General features: G+C 36.3%; 1 protein-coding gene across 1 annotated transcript in view; it reads left to right on the top strand.

Annotated features, from left to right (window-relative positions):
• The window catches only part of ENAH (ENAH actin regulator), a 186,883-nt gene that overhangs the window by 153,639 nt on the left and 16,690 nt on the right, over positions 1-16,554 (top strand). Inside the window, exons 8-13 of the mRNA XM_044674971.1 lie at positions 6,701-6,990; positions 8,600-9,409; positions 13,057-13,364; positions 13,649-13,794; positions 13,959-14,016; positions 15,317-15,362. Of these exons, the coding sequence (XP_044530906.1) occupies positions 6,701-6,990; positions 8,600-9,409; positions 13,057-13,364; positions 13,649-13,794; positions 13,959-14,016; positions 15,317-15,362 (1,658 nt within the window). The remainder of the gene's footprint in view (positions 1-6,700; positions 6,991-8,599; positions 9,410-13,056; positions 13,365-13,648; positions 13,795-13,958; positions 14,017-15,316; positions 15,363-16,554) is intronic.

Here is a 16,554-nt window from a genome sequence, read left to right as displayed (position 1 = left end):
AGCAGCAAAAACTTCTGGAGCTCTCAGCCATAGATGGTATGAAAGGGATCAGAAAACTTCTTAGAAGGAGATGACAGAGGTTCATTTTCGGACTCTGAGTGGAAGACTAGTCACATTGCCCAGATCCAACTCATGGTCTTTGGGTCAAGAAGAGCATGAATACATACTAGTGATTATAGTAGCAGAGGAGCAAAGGACCCTGGTCATGGATCCAAGGTGGAAAAGAGTGCTTGTGATTGCTCACAGATCAGAGCATAGGCTGGAAGAGTATTAAAAATACTTCTCCTTTACTCCTACCATCTTGGAAGAACTGAAAACTTTGAGATCCCCAGAGCTAGTGCTGAAGGCAGCTGTACAAAGAACCTGAAGCTTGCAATAGTTCTCCCTTCACCTCAAGAACAGAGCCCAACTTTAACTGTTTTTTTTTAAGTCAAAAGAAAAAGTTTGGAAAATGAGCAAAGAAGAAAAAAGAAACTGAACATACAAAGTTATTTTGGTAACAGTGAAGACCAAAACTCAAACTCAAAAGAAATAAGTAGAACCAATACTGCTGTGTCCACAAGCCTCAAGAAAAATATGAATTGTTCTCACTCCCAAAAGGAATTAATGGAGGAGCTTAAAAAAGATTTTAAAAATCAAAGAGAAATAGAAGAAAAATTGGGAAAGGAAATGAGAGTGATATAGGAAAATCATGAAAAAAGAGTCAATTACATGGTAAAGAAGGCACAAAAATTCCTAAAGAAATTAATACCTTAAAAAACAATAGGCCAATAGTTAAAAGAGGCACAAAAATACGCTGAAGAAAAAAACTGCTTAAAAAGCAGAATTGGCCAAACAGAAAAAGATATACAAAAATTCATTTAAGAAAAGAACTACTTAAAAAGCAGAATTGATGAAATAGAGACAAAAAAATTCACTGAGGAAAAGAACTCTTTTTTAAAAAAATGTAAGATCAGAGGGGGCAGCTGATGGGTTCAGTGAATCAAGAACCAGCCTTAGAGATGGAATGTTCTGGTTTCAAATATGGCCTCAGATACTTCCCATCTGTGTGATCCTGGGCAAGTCACTCAACTTCCACTGCCTAACCTTTATTGCTCTTCTGCTTTGGAACCAGTATACAGTATAGATTCTAAGACCAAAGGCAAGGGTTTTTTGAAAGAGAAAAATAGAGAGAGGCAGAGATAAGTGACCAAATGAGAAAGGAGCTGCAAAAGCTCACTAAAGAAAATAATGTCTTAAAAATTAAAATTGTGCAAGTGGAAGGTATTGACTATGAAACATTAAGAAATCACACCCCACCCCAAAAGTCAATAGATTGAAATAGAAGAAAATGTGAAATATCTCATATCCTATCAACTGACCTGGAAAATAAGTCTAGGACAGTGATGAGCAAACTATGGCCAGCAGGCCAGATGCCACCCCCTGAAATGTTCTATCCCGCCAGATCTGACAAATACAATGAGTAGGATACAATGTAGTGAAACTTTGAAAGAGTTGCCTTAGAAACAGACTGACAGATGAGCATTTCCTTTCCTTTGGCTCCCTCTTTTAAAAGTTTGCCCATCAGTGGTCTAGGTGATAGAATTTAAAAATCATTGGACTACCTGAAAGCCATGATCCAGAAAAAGAGCTTAGACCTTTTCTTTCAAGAAATTAGCAAGTATAAAACTGCCCTGATATTAAAAGGGTACAATAAAAATGGAAAGAATTCCTAAAAGGACACTTTCTAGGAATATCCTGAATTCCCAGGATAAGGAGGAAATATTGACGAAAGCCAAAAAAAGAAATCATTCATATATGATATAGCCACAATCAAAATAATACAACACTTAACAGCTTCTTTTAAAGGATAGGAGGGCCTAGAATATGATGTCCTAGAGGACAAAGGAGTTAGGACTGAAACCAAGAATCATTTACCCAGCAAAACTGAGCATGACCCTTCAGGGAGGGAAAAAAAAAAGGAATAATCAATTAAATAGACTTTCAAACATTTCTAATGAAAGGATGAGACTGAATGGAAAATATGATTCTCAAATATAAGACTCAAGAGAAGCATTAAAAAGTAAACAGGAAAGAGAAATGAAAACACATTCAATAAGGTAAACTATTTGTATCCCTTCATAGAAAGATTATTCCTGTAACTTGAGAATATTATCATTATTAATATAGTTAGAAGTATGATACATAGAGAAGGCAAGGGTATGAGCTGAATATAATGGGATGATATCTAAAAAGTACAGTTAAAGGATGAGAAAGAGGAATGCAATGGGAGAATGGGTAAGGAAGAAATAGAATGGGGTAGATTATCTCACATAAAACATGCATGAAAGAGCTTTTACAAGTAAAAGTGGAAAAAATGGGGGAGATAGGGAGGAGAAGATTTGAATCTTAACTCTCATCAGAATTGTCTCAAAGAGGGAAGGACATATACAACCAGTTAGGTATAGAAATCTATCTTATCCTACAGGAAAGTAGGAGATGAAGGGGATGGGGGAGGGGACTGATAGAAGAGGTCAAATTAGGGAATGTGGTGGTTAGAAGTTAAACAGGAAAATAGGATGGAGAATAATATATAATCATAATGGGTGAAAAAATTTTACATGTCTTTAACAAACTTCTTTCTCAGATATATAAGGAAATGAGTCAAATTTGAAAGAATACAAGTCATTCTCTAATTGATAAACGGTCAAAGGATATGAATAGGCAGTTTTCAAGATATAAAGGAAAGCTCTCTAGAGTCATAGGAAAACAAAGACTCTAAATCACTATTAATTGGTGAAATGTAAATAAAAACAACTCTGAGGTACCTCTCCACACAAAGCTTATTGGGGATGTAGGAAAATTGAGACACTGAGGCATTATTAGGGAGTGTTGTTTGGAGCGCAATTTGGATCTATGGCCAAAGGGCTATAATACATATTCTTTGACCCGGTAATACAATTACTAGTTTATATCCCAAAGAGATTTAAAAGGAAAGGGGTGGGGGGGTGGGGCACAGACATATGTAAAAAAAAAAGTAGCTCTATAATGATCTAAGACAATCCCAAAGGACTCATGATAAAAAATGCCATCTGCTTCCAGGGAAAGAACTGATGGAGCCTGCACCCAGAACAAAGCAAACTTTTTTCATTTTGTTTTTTTCCTTCCACAAAATGATGAAATAGCGAAAAAATGTTTTATATGGTTGTACATGTAAAATCTATATCAGATTGCTTACCATATTGGCATAGGGTGGGGCAGAATTTGAGATTCCAAACTCTTTTTAAAATATTGGGCACTGGAACCACCTATGTGGCTCAATGAATTGAGAACCAGTGCTATAAGTGGGACGTCCTGGGTTCAAATATGCCTCAGATGTTTCCTAACTGTGTGACTCTGAGTTAGTCATTTAACCCCCATTGCTTAGTTCTTTTGCTCATTATTGCTTATTTTACCCAGTTTGAGTCTAAGAAGTTAAGGTGATTTTTTTTAAATGTTGGAAATTTTTTTTACTTGTAATTAAGGAAAAAATTTTAATAAAAAATTTAAAAACCAAAATTAAGAAAAAGCATGGGATTTCACTAGATAGTGATGTTTGCTAGCATTTATATAATATTTGAGGGTTTGCAAAGTACTTCACAAATACCTTGTTTGAGCCTTTTTATAACTCTGTTAGGTAGACAATTATTATATTTTACAAATGAGAAAACTGAAGGAAACACTGTTTAAATAAATCGTTTAGGCTCACACAACTAGTAAATATGCCTGAGGCTGGATTTGAACTCTTGTCTTCCCAATTCTAAGTCTAGCACTGTATTGATTTGGCACCCAAGAAGGGTATGAATTCCAGGTATGAATGATGGGAGGTGAATTTGCCACATATAACAGAAAGAAGGTCAACAGACAGGAAGATGAATTGTTTGTGTGATATGGGCAAGGGATGACCAAATGACATCCAGAGTGCTTCACTGATCCCCTTGTTCAAGAGAAGATAAGGAGATCCTTTAGCACCATGTTGGTGAACCTATGGCAGATGTGATAAAGGAGTAGCTGCACCCCTTCTCCTCTCCACATATACCTGAAGACATTTCTCACCAGACCTGCCCCTCTGCCCAGCAGCCCATTGGGAATGCTTCCTCCCTACCCTGTCTGGAGTAAGGGAGCAGCTCATATGCGATGTGAGGGTGCAGTTTTGGGCATCGCTTTCTAAGAGGTTCACCATCACTTGCCTGAGCACATTTGATTTTCAATCCTCATTTACTCTGGGCTGAGTTTCATGTGTGAATATTGAGTTATGGTCTGTATTGTTGAAGGGAACTTCCAAAATGATGGAGGTCGCAGATTGATTTTAGTTCAGAGAAAGAACTCCTGGGCAAGGTAAAGCTCATAATGTTTTATCCTGGTTGCATAAGTCATTCAAATAAGCATGTATTTTTAGATTTCTGTAATAGGTCCTGAGCCAAAATCAACTATATACAAGAGCCTACTTTTGAAGCTAAAATGATTAGTAGCACAGTTATCTTTGTTTCCCTCTATCCTGCTAAAGTAATATAGCTTATTTTTAGTTTAATAATTGTATGCAATTAATTAAAACATATGAATAACAGAACAATGTTTACCATATTTTCACTTTGCAAATGATCATAGCCAGAATCACTAAAAAACCTGTTATAGATTTACTTCATGTGTGAAAACTCAGTCTTGTACCATTCAGATTCTCTCAAGATATTAAGTAAATTCTCTTTTCAGAAATTATTTTCACTGTATAAAAATGAACGCAGCTTTTTCAGCAAAGATCTATCTTCTTTTTATCTGTTTATTTTTATTATCTATTCATTGAAACATTTATTTTCTCACTGGTATCCTTAACTAAACAATAAGAGAATTGAAATATACAAGACCTCATAATATATATATTATACCAAAGCAAGTTTTTAAAATTGGCCCTCTTCAAAAATAAATGTTTTATTCTCAATTTTAATTCCATCATGAGGTAATATAACTTTTTAAAAACATTTATTAATATTCATTTTTAACATGATTACATGCTTCATGCCCCTACTTTCCCCTTCACCTCCCGCTCTCCCCCCCACCCATGGCTGACGCACATTTCCACTGGTTGTAACATGTGTCCTTGTTCAGGGCCCATTTCCAAATTGTTGTTAGTTGCATTGGTGTGGTTGTTTCTAGTCTACATCCCCAATCATGTCCGCCTCAACCCATGCGTTCAAGCAGTTGTTTTTCTTATATGTTTCCTCTCCTGCAGTCCTTCCTTTGAATGTGGGTAGCATTCTTTACCATAAATCCCTCAGAATTGTCCTGGGTCATTGCATTGCTGCTAGTACAGAAGTCCATTACATTCGATTGTACCACAGTATATGTGTACAATGTTCTTCTGGCTCTGCTTCTTTCACTCTGCATCAGTTCCTGGAGGTCTTTCCAGTTCACCTGGAACTTCTCCAGTTTATTATTCCTTTGAGCATGATAGTATTCCATCACCCGCATATACCACAGTTTGTTCAGCCATTCCCCAATTGAAGGACATACCCTCCTTTTCCAGTTCTTTGCCACCACAAAAAGCACAGCTATAAATATTTTTGTACAAGTCTGTTTATCTATGATCTCTTTGGGATACAAACCCAACAATGGTATGGCTGGATCAAAGGGCAGGCAATCTTTTATAGCCCTTTGAGCATAGTTCCAAATTGCCATCCAGAATGGTTATATCATTTCACAATTCCACCAGCAGTGCATTAATGTCCCAATTTTGCCACATCCCCTCCAGCATTCATTACTGGTAATGTAACTTTTAAGGGAATATTCCCAAAACCAGTCCATTGAAACATACTAATTATGTTGAATTTTATACCAATTTACCTTTTCATTAAATTTGAGGGTCCTACATATTAACTGTGTAATATCAGATAATCAACTTTATTTTAATTCTCTGAGCAACTTTCTGAAATTATAAGTCTCAGAGAAGGTGCTGACCTTCATTTTTAGCAGGGGCTCCCTCACCAAGTAGATGTAGAAGGGGCTATTTTTAAAGTCACAAAACTAGTCCCCAACTCTTAACTTATAAATTTAAATCTAACCTAGATGAATAATGATAGAAAAGGCCACAATAGAATGATTCTATCATAAATGTTAAAAAATTGAATTCTGTACAGTGAGAGATTTTTGTGTATGATATGAAGTAAACTGAAGTTTCAAAATCATGAACTTGATAATTTGTTCACCTGGTTATTATAGTTTTGAATTTCTAAGACTTTATAAGACCTGAGTTCAAATGTGGCCTCAGACAGTTACTAGCAGGATGATTCTGAGCAAGTCACTTAACTTCTGTCTACTTCAATTTTCTCAAGTTTAAAATATGGATAATAATAGCACCTAATTCAAAGAGGAGTTGTAAGGATCAATTGAGATAACATTTATAAAGGGCTTAGCACAGTGCCTGACAGCATAATAGGTCCTTAATAAGTCCCTTCCTCCCTTTTCATTTAAACTTTTAAATTTCTAAAGTTTTTTCTAGAACTAGTTCACCAAATAATTGCCTGGTCAAAATGTTGGGTTTTTGTCCTCTCTCCTTTTCTTCCATTTTCTTCCTCTCAAATCTATCATCAGATATCTCAGTACCTTATAACTAATCATTAGTTTTATTTGTTGGATTCTTACCTTTACTTCCCCCTCCCCACCTTTTTGTTTCCTTTTTCTTTTCCAGGCAACTGCAAGAACAGCAGCGACAGAAGGAAATGGAACGTGAGAGGCTGGAGCGTGAAAGAATCGAGCGAGAGAGATTGGAGAGAGAGAGGTTAGAGAGGGAAAGACTGGAAAGGGAGAGAATGGAGCAAGAACAGCTTGAACGAGAGCGCCAAGAACGCCAAGAACGCCTAGAACGAGAAAGGCAAGATCGAGAGAGGCTTGAACGAGAAAGACAAGAAAGAGAACGACAAGAACAGTTAGAAAGGGAACAGTTGGAATGGGAAAGAGAGAGACGAATATCAAATGCTGGTAAGAAGTTTATACATTAGTATGTTCTTGGGACTTGAATCTTTGTGGAGGATTTGGCTTCTCATCATTTGAAATTAATTTGGGAATAAAAGCACCAAGTAGAGACTTGAAAAAAAAAATAGATTAGAAGTTTGAGCATCTTTTTTTTCCCCTTTTTATATTTCTTTTACATTGATAAGAGACTGGAATAAGCTGGTGTTTTCCTAATTTGTATGCCTGATTGTAATTTGGAAGAATATTTTGGATTGGTTAAGCTGGTCATAAATCCAAATCTGAAATTGCACCAGATCTTCTTGGAAACCATGGATATAATATATTAGATTGTACTATGGTATCTCTGAAAGTTACTTCAGCTTGGGAGTGAGAAATATCTTTGTATTAGCAGTTATGGATATAGCTGCTTATATTATTTTCCACAATTATGTTCTTAGTAAAAATAAGCTTGTCATATTATAAATCCAAGGTTGTAGCAGTTAACTCAAGTTTAACATATAGATATAGATATAGATATAGATATAGATATAGATATAGATATANTAACATATAGATATAGATATAGATATAGATATAGATATAGATATAGATATAGATATAGATATAGATAAATACTGGGTGTTCCAGAAATCTTAGTACTACAAGAATTTTGTGCCACCCTTGCTCATACATATATAGCAGAAATTCTTAGAATTTATTACGTTACTCAGTATTTCCTGATTAGGAATGATAATGTGTTGAAATAATTTTAAATTCAAAATGTAGGACATTTTGGAACAATTACATTAATAGCTATGCTAAAATTTCACAAGATTCATTTTACAAATTGTATTCTGAGATTTTGCTTATTAATACTATTGGGTTTGCTACAACAACAAATATCTTACAAAACCAAGAAGTTATACGTAAAAATAAACATTGAGAAGAAAATTTCTCTTTGTTGTGCAAATTTTCACTAATTTACCCTTTTTTGTTTTTAGTTTGGGAAAGAGTTTATTTTTAGGTTTTTTTTGCTTGTTTTTTATAGACTTCATAAAAATTGCTGAATCTCAAGGTTTCATTAAAAAAAAGAGAAATAGGGGGCAGCTGGGTAGCTCAGTGGAGTGAGAGTCAGGCCTAGAGACAGGAGGTCCTAGGTTCAAACCCGGCCTCAGCCACTTCCCAGCTGTGTGACCCTGGGCAAGTCACTTGACCCCCATTGCCCACCCTTACCAATCTTCCACCTATGAGACAATACACTGAAGTACAAGGGTTTAAAAAAAAAAAAGAGAGAGAGAAATAGGTCTTTTTAAAGGACCGGTTAAACCAATTTATATTGCAATTTAATTTCATCATTGAGAAACACAAAAGGTTTGTTCTGCTATGTATTTCAAAATTTGTTTATAAATTAAATTACTGAAATTTGCTGAAAAGTAAAAGTAGCTATTGACAAACTTTTCTAATAATTTTCACATATGCCTAAGCCTCTGGTACTAACTATAGTCTACATTTATACATTTGTTTGAATGCTGGTTTTGTTGCTTCATTAGCTCCCTTTTTCTCTCTCTCTCTCTCACTTTCTCTCTCTCTCCTTTTTTATCCTGTCTTTTGCTGCTGCTTTCCATCTTCTGTCCAGCTCCATCTTTCGACAACTCCCTGTATAGTGCTCCACTTCCTGAATATTCCAGTTGCCAGCCTCCTTCAGCACCTCCTCCATCATATGCTAAAGTCATCTCTGCTCCAGTGTCAGATGCCACTCCTGATTATGCTGTAGTGACCTCTGTACCACCTACTTCCACACCCCCTACACCACCACTACGACACTCAGCGACACGTTTTGCAACTTCTTTAGGTTCAGCCTTCCACCCTGTTCTGCCCCATTATGCTACAGTTCCTCGTCCTCTGAACAAAAACTCTCGACCTTCTTCTCCTGTGAATGCACCCCCTTCTCAGCCTCCAGCTACGAAGCCTTTTGCCTGGTCTGCTTCAAACTTTGCACCCCTCCCTCCATCGCCTCCAGTTATGATTAGCAGCCCTCCAGGCAAAGCCACTGGTCCAAGACCTGTTCTCCCTGTTTGTGTTTCTAATCCGTTGCCCCAAATGCCTCCGTCACCTACAGCACCCAATGGGCTTCCTGATTCTGTAACATATCCAGCACCTTCACCGTCTACCTCAGGTCCAGCAGCTCCACCTCCGCCACCACCACCTCCAGCACCTCCACTGCCTTCCCTTCCGTCACTGTCCCACTCTGGACCTCAAGCTTCTCCTCCTCCAAGCACCCCTATTGCCTCAACTCCCTCATCCAAGCCTAGTGTTCTCCCTTCTCCCTCTGCAGCTGCCCCTGCCTCTGTTGAGACTTCTCTAAACTCTGTGCTGGGAGACTCCTCTGCTTCTGAGCCAACCTTGCAGGCAGCCTCTCAGCCGATTGAAACTCCGACCCAGCAGGGTAAGGCTTTCTGTTTTTGCTGCTAATAAACTAATCACTGGATATCAACAACTTTAATAATTGCCATGAAGGATGAGGAAAATGCTTTCTTAAAATGTTAGAACACAAAAGAATGCTGAGAGATTATCTAGTCAACCACCCTCACTACCACCATCATCCACTAGTTAACAGATGAGCCAAAAAAAAAAAAAAACGAGATTGGCTTTGCTTAAGACACAAGCAAATAAGTGGCAATCCTGATTTCTATGCCACTGTTATTTTTAATGTGCCACATTGTAGAAATCTTATTATATATATAGTTAGCTGGTAGCAATAACAATAAAATTTTGTTTGGAAATAAGATGTAAATGTCAATTAGCAAACATTTTTTGCATGTTGGAAGTGGTGTGATGCTCATACTTAAATGTTGAAATATCAGGTTATTCTGAATACTATTTGCTAATTTTAATATTAATTTTTCATACTTAGTTCCCAACTTGTCTATGCACATTAAAATACGTTGTGAAAGTTTTATATACTATAAAAATACCAATAACCTGTAATATGAACAGGAAGGTAGACTTTGTGAGTTTCTGTAACTGAGTAAATCAAGATTTTAGTTATTTCACTGACATACCACCTGCCCCTTCTAAATATTCATGTTTAAAATATATACTCAGATATTCAAAGTACTATTTAAAGTTAAAAACTGTAAAAGTTGTGTGTTGTGATTTTCGTAAGAGAATTATAAACACATACATTAAGATTTTCACAGGATAGACTGTTTTTAGTTATGAGAAGTGTCTTGTAAAGGGAACATGACATAGTGGTTAAAGAACTGACTTCAGAGCCATGGCACCCTGAGTTCTCATTCAGCCTCTGTCTTCCTGGTTGTTTGACCTTAGACAAGTTACTCCAAGTCTCTTTACTCTGACTTATATGCTTGCAAAGAAGATGCTGAAATGAAAGTAGGAGAAGGAATTTCCTCATTAGGAAGTTCCTCTATCAGTGAAATCACAGATTGAATCTCTTTCTCTCTATCTCTATGAAATAATACTAAATAAATTCAAAATGTTTATTAACCTTACTTGTTTTAGTAGGTTTTCAGTAAAGATACTTCAATAAAATTTTAGTTCCAAAATTTAGCTTAATGGCCTGAATTTGAAATTTGAAAACACTTATGAAAGTAAACAACTCAAGTTATATTACTCTGTCTTTTGTAACATGCATATATTTTGATTAGTTTACTGATTAATGTCTTTGAAAATAGGCAATTCTGTTGTCTCTGCTCCAGAGTCAGATTTTTTTTTTTTTTGAGCATATGGAGGGTGGTATGGCCTCTGTTTATTTAAGAGAACTATGAAAGACAAAGGCCACTGAAAAGATAAGATTATTGATGGGCTTTGGCTGACCAATATATACTCTTGTCAGGGGAGCCACTATGAGAGCTGTATCTCCTGCATGTCCTTTACCCCTTCATCAACATAAACTTACAACTTCCTAGAGATTTTTGGGTAAGTGGTGCCAAGAGCCGGGGACTCACTAGACAATGAAAATCCTGAGGCAGCATGTAGGGCAGTGATGGTGAACCATTATATAGTATATAAAACTTTCACAATGTATTTTAATGTGCATAGCCAAAGATGGCACACAGAGCACTCTCTGTGGGCACAAGGCCTTGAACGGGTCTTCATGTTGTTCCCCTCTCCCCCCAATTCATTACTAGAAAGGCAGAGGGACTTAGGCAGAGCTGCCCCCCTCCCCCTCTCCACTCTACCTAATGACATTTTTTCACATCACCTGCCCCTCTGCCTAGCCCAATGGGAGTGCTTCCTCCCTCCCCTGTGTGGGGTAAGGGAGTGGGGGCAAGGCACACCCAACACTAGAGGGGGAGAGGGGTACGGCATGCTGGCTCTGGTGGGGGCCAGTACAGCACTTGGTCTGGGGAGTGAGATGGGGGCAAGGCCTAGCACTCCATGTCTAAAAGGCTCGCCATCACTGAGGGAATAGAGTTTGTTGACTAGATGAAAAGTTCAATGTTCCTACGATACAGGAAGGGCTAGTAATAAGATAGAGACTAAGAAAACATTTCAAGCCAGGGTTACTGCCCCTGGGGCCTGACTGCTAACACCCTCCCCAACCCAACCCCAAACCCACCCCCAGGTCCAACATCTTGCTGTGTTCCTGAGGCAGATGGAGCTCTATCAGGGACATAAAATTCCAACTGAAGGGATAGCAAAATTCTTTATACAAAGAAAATTTTCATTTCCTAATCAAATGTGTACTTCAGTTATATAGTTATATCAATCTAATTAATCCTGTGTCTTGTCACTGACAACAATATTTGTCCCCACCAAAGCATATTTTGAGCAATGGTATATGCCCTCCATGTCATCCTCAAAAAGTTAGGGATCTGTTCCAAACTTACCTAATTCCCACAATATATTATATTGTTCACCTATGAATTTGTCTTGTATTTCATTAAACCAAATTGTATTTTCATCTCATATAAATTCTTAGAGGTTATGAAATCCCCAAGTTGATTATGCATCATAGAAGCATTAGCTAGGTATTTATCTTAAAATATTCCTCTTTAGGCCTGAAGGGGCATTATTATGGTTTTGTATTCTAGAATTATATGCTTTGTTCCCCTGTTAATATGCTTCATGATTTTACAAAGTTATTTTTTTAAGTTAATTTTTACAAGTGAGTCATTCTATCCCTTCAACTAATTTCCTTATTTTTTATTTTGTTAAATAATTAGCAGCAGATTTCTTTGCAGATTCTGTTGATATTTATTGCTCTTGTTTCAGACATATGAGACAGTCAATATATTTCATTTGGTTTCAAAGTTTATGTTTTCTTGCATTGTTCTATGGAGCAAGTGAAAAGAATCAGGAAGTTTTTGAGGCCAGATGATACTCTGGGTGGTCAAAAATTAGTTTCTAGGGCATTCCTTATTATTTAGATAAATATTATGATCACTCTAGATATGCATAGAGTAATATAGCCATTATAGTACTATGTTTAATTTCTAATAAGTCTTCATTGACCTATAAAAACCTTTTATTTAGTAAATAAATAGCTTTTTTGAGTTCGTGTAGAATCAAATAAAAGGGACCTCAGGCTACGGGGTCTTGATCATGAATTTACTCCCAAGGTTTGATCCCTATTCTTACTGACCACATTGATACAAGAATGCTCCCATTACAATGGCATGACAACCCTTGTGTACCTCACCTTTAAGGTTGCTTTAATCAAGTCATTTTGGCTCTCTGTATAACTTCAAAGAACTCTACTCTTCAGTATAAAAGTTGTTTTTAAAAAATCATTTTGGAATGTTTCTGCTTACAGTTTAAATTAAGACACTACTGCCCACAACTAACTAAACTCTTCAAGTATTTCCATAATGGCTTTTCTGTTTGCTTTCATGTAGACATGACTCTTTAAAAATCCCATTCACAAAATGTCTATTTAGATAATTTATTTTCATATAATTGACTGCTTTATATAATAGAAATTTTTGAGCATTAATACTTCTGATTATAATATTGAACATATGTATAGCAACAATTTAATTTGTATCATTTCAATTTATATTACATTCTAGATCTTGCAGATAATGTTTCTTATTGACCATACCCATTTGTACTATTTCTCTTTATTAGGTATTGTCTTGGGACCACCTGCACCTCCTCCCCCTCCACCACTTCCACCTGGTCCAACCCAGACTTCAGCAACACTCCCACCTCCCCCAGGTCCACCCCCTGCACCTCCATTTCCATCCTCTGGGCCACCTCCACCACCCCCTCCACCACCCCTTCCTAATCAGGCACCCCTTCCTGTTCCTCCACCACCTCCTGCTCCTCCACTCCCCGCTTCTGGATTTTCGGTGGCATATGTATCAGAAGACAATCGCCCATTAACTGGACTTGCAGCTGCAATTGCTGGAGCCAAACTTAGGAAAGTTTCACGGGTAAATGCATCTCCATGTTTGTTTTCTTTTTCCTTTACTGTCATGCTGTTATTCATAAATAATTATGGAAAATCATTGAATTTGTTGGAAGGAATAATTCCAGTAGTTGTCATTAAGAGTCATTAATTCATTATTCTCCTTGTTAAACAGTGTCCAGAGTACACTTGATTCTGACATGCTCTTGTTATGTGTCATCGTTTGTTTTGTTTTGGAACTAGGTTATAAAGAAATGTAACACTTAGAAATTTGTTATATACCTGCATGTATATATTTTTTTCATTAAGATTGAGGACTCCTCTAGTCCAAGTGGAGGAAGTGCCATTGGAGTGAACTCAACTTCAGCTAAGACAGACACAGGTCGTGGAAATGGACCACTTCCTTTAGGTGGGAGTGGCTTGATGGAGGAAATGAGTGCCCTGCTGGCCAGGAGGTAAGTTGTGAACTTGATTATTTAATGCTATTGACAAGAATAGAGAATTTGAAAATGAAGTTTATTAAAATTACTATTTTACTAGCTTTATTCTCCTTTATTTGAAAGAGAATATTCTTTATATTAAGAGATAGATGATTTTGTTTGGTTTTGGTTCATTCTAGAAGAAGAATCGCTGAAAAGGGATCAACTATAGAAACAGAACCAAAAGAAGATAAAACTGTAAGTTGGTAAACATGGTGCACTTTGCCTTCAATGTTTGAAATCAAGAAAATGTTATAAAGGAGTCACATTAAAGATAATATAAATGAACCAATTAGAAATGGATTTTATCAAATGCTACTTAAAAAAAAAAAACCAACATGCCAATGCTGTTAAAAATGTTCATTCTCAGTTTTTGCTAAATTTTTCTTTTTAACTCTTTTATTTTTTTCAGTTCTGCCACCTTTTATTTATTTCATTTATTTGTTTATTTCATTTTATTTTGGATATTTTCCCATAGTTACATGTTTCATGTTCTTTCCCTCTCCCCCAACCCTTCACCCCCCCCTTAGCTGACCCACAATTCCACTGTAACCCTTACTTTATGTTTTAGAATTGATAATAAAATATCTGTTCCAAGCCAGAAGAGTGGTAAGGACTGGGCAATTGAAGTTAAATGACTTGCCCCAGGGTCACAAAGCTTGAAAGGATCTGAGATCCACATTTGAGCACAGGACCTCTCAACTCCAGGCCTGACACTCTTATCACTTAGCCACCTAAGCTGTAGGAGTTCCTGTTAAATTTTTAATGAAGTGAATTTTTTGGGAGCTTGGTATTAATTGTGAGTATAAAATAAAAATGCAAAGTTTGAGTCCTGCTACTCTTTGGCTGTGTAATGGTGAACAATTAATTTAAGCTTTCTCTGCTTCAGTTTATTTGTAAAATTGGGTAAGATGAACTTAGATGACGCTAAAGGTCACTATCATCTCTAATATTTTGTTACTTTGGGAAAATTTTGTGATTGTAGTAGCACAAATGCTAAAATCACCTTAGTTCTGTCTATTAAACTTGACTTTGCAAACATTAGACTTAGATAGCTAGATGCAAATGAAGGTCATTAGAACACAAGGGAAGAGAAGAGGAAGAATGTAGAAATGAGAATAAAGGCTAAGTAAGAATGGGGGCAGCTGGGTAGTTCAGTGGATTGAGAGCCAGGCCTAGAGACAGGAGGTCTTGGGTTCAAATGTGACCCCCTAGCTATCTGATCCTATGCAAGTCACTTATCTCCTCCCTAACCTCCCCACCCCTCCCCATTGGCTATCCTCACTGCTCCTCTGCCTTGGAATCATACATAGCATTCATTCTAAGACAAGTAAGGGTTTAAAAAAGGGGGGGGGAGGGGATAAATAATAATGAACAAAAAAAAGATGAGATGAAAGGAGACTGAAGTGAGAAGAGAATGGACATGTACTCAGAGGATTTTAAAAGGCTACATTTTCAGTAGGTTTGATAAATGATATTTTCTTTCTGTTTTATTCAGGAAGATACAGAACCATCAGCTTCTAAGACCTCTTCAAGCACACCTGGTAAGTGCCAGTTAAATGTCTCAATATCTTCCTTTTAAGTCATAGAAACCATATGACCTCTTTACTGGGTTGGTATTGGAACATGATAAAAGATTTCTAAATTAAGAATCTCCTCAAACAAAAAAAGAAATAGTAATTTATACCTGTTAACTTGACTCAAAATAGAAAGTATAGAAATAAGCTTTCGAACTTGGGAGTAAAAATTCACCTTAGTGATGTCATTGAAAGAACTGTAATTTGAATTTCAGTATTCAACTCTAGCTCAACTATTTACTTAGTTATATGGAGATCATTGCTGAGTTTTTACATCTCCTTATGTGTAAAATGGGAATAATACCAATATCTCTCACAGGGTTATTATAAATGAGTTTTGCAAATCAACATAGCACTTTATTGATGTCAGTTTTACTTTGGGGACAGTTATTATGATTTCAGAATCTTTTTCTGTAGAGGTGTTTTAAATTGGGGTAAATTCTTTTTTCTTTCTAGCAATGGTTCAAGCCTAACCTATTCTAGGTTCAGACAATAGGATTTTTGAATCTCAATAAATTTCTAAACGTGGAAATTTGTTCTCTAATTTATTGTTGGTGTTTTTGAAATTTAAACTACTTTCCAGAACCTTTTTTGTTTTCATGATTAAATTGTAACTGCAAACTTGAGAAGAAATTTAATTTCTTGCAAATCATTCATTATAATTCCTCCATTTCCCAATTATGTCTAGCATAGTTCATTGATCTAACAAGTAATTTTATGACTATTCTTAAAAAAATTTTAATGAATTTATTTAATTATTTCCATATTTGAGGTTTTAAGACTGTTGGAAGCCAGCCAGCAGCTCCAGGTTGTCTGGGAAGATATATGGTTTAGGTGAGAAAGAAGAGTCAGAGACACAATGGATTTCTGGAAGCTGTTCTGAGAACTTCCTGTGAATCTTTAATTTTTATACTTTCCTCTCACAGTCACAAATGCTGGGAAAATTTACATTTTAAATTCAAAACATATAAGAACTCAAGGTTTTACCTAGTTGCATAAAATTTGGCACACAAAACATATTTCTACATATACCTAGTCTAAACAATCTTCAAGGCTACCAAGACCTTATGTTATCTAAGTTTTATTTAATAAAAGAACCCTCAACATATTTCAAAAGGTAGAGTTAAGTGTGAGAACTCTCAGATTCGAGGGGACAAGT

Source organism: Gracilinanus agilis, chromosome 4 (assembly GCF_016433145.1).
Source record: "Gracilinanus agilis isolate LMUSP501 chromosome 4, AgileGrace, whole genome shotgun sequence".
NCBI classification, from domain to species: domain Eukaryota; kingdom Metazoa; phylum Chordata; class Mammalia; order Didelphimorphia; family Didelphidae; genus Gracilinanus; species Gracilinanus agilis.
The sequence above is the reverse complement of the archived record's forward strand: the minus strand, read 5'-3'. Positions and strand labels throughout refer to the sequence as shown.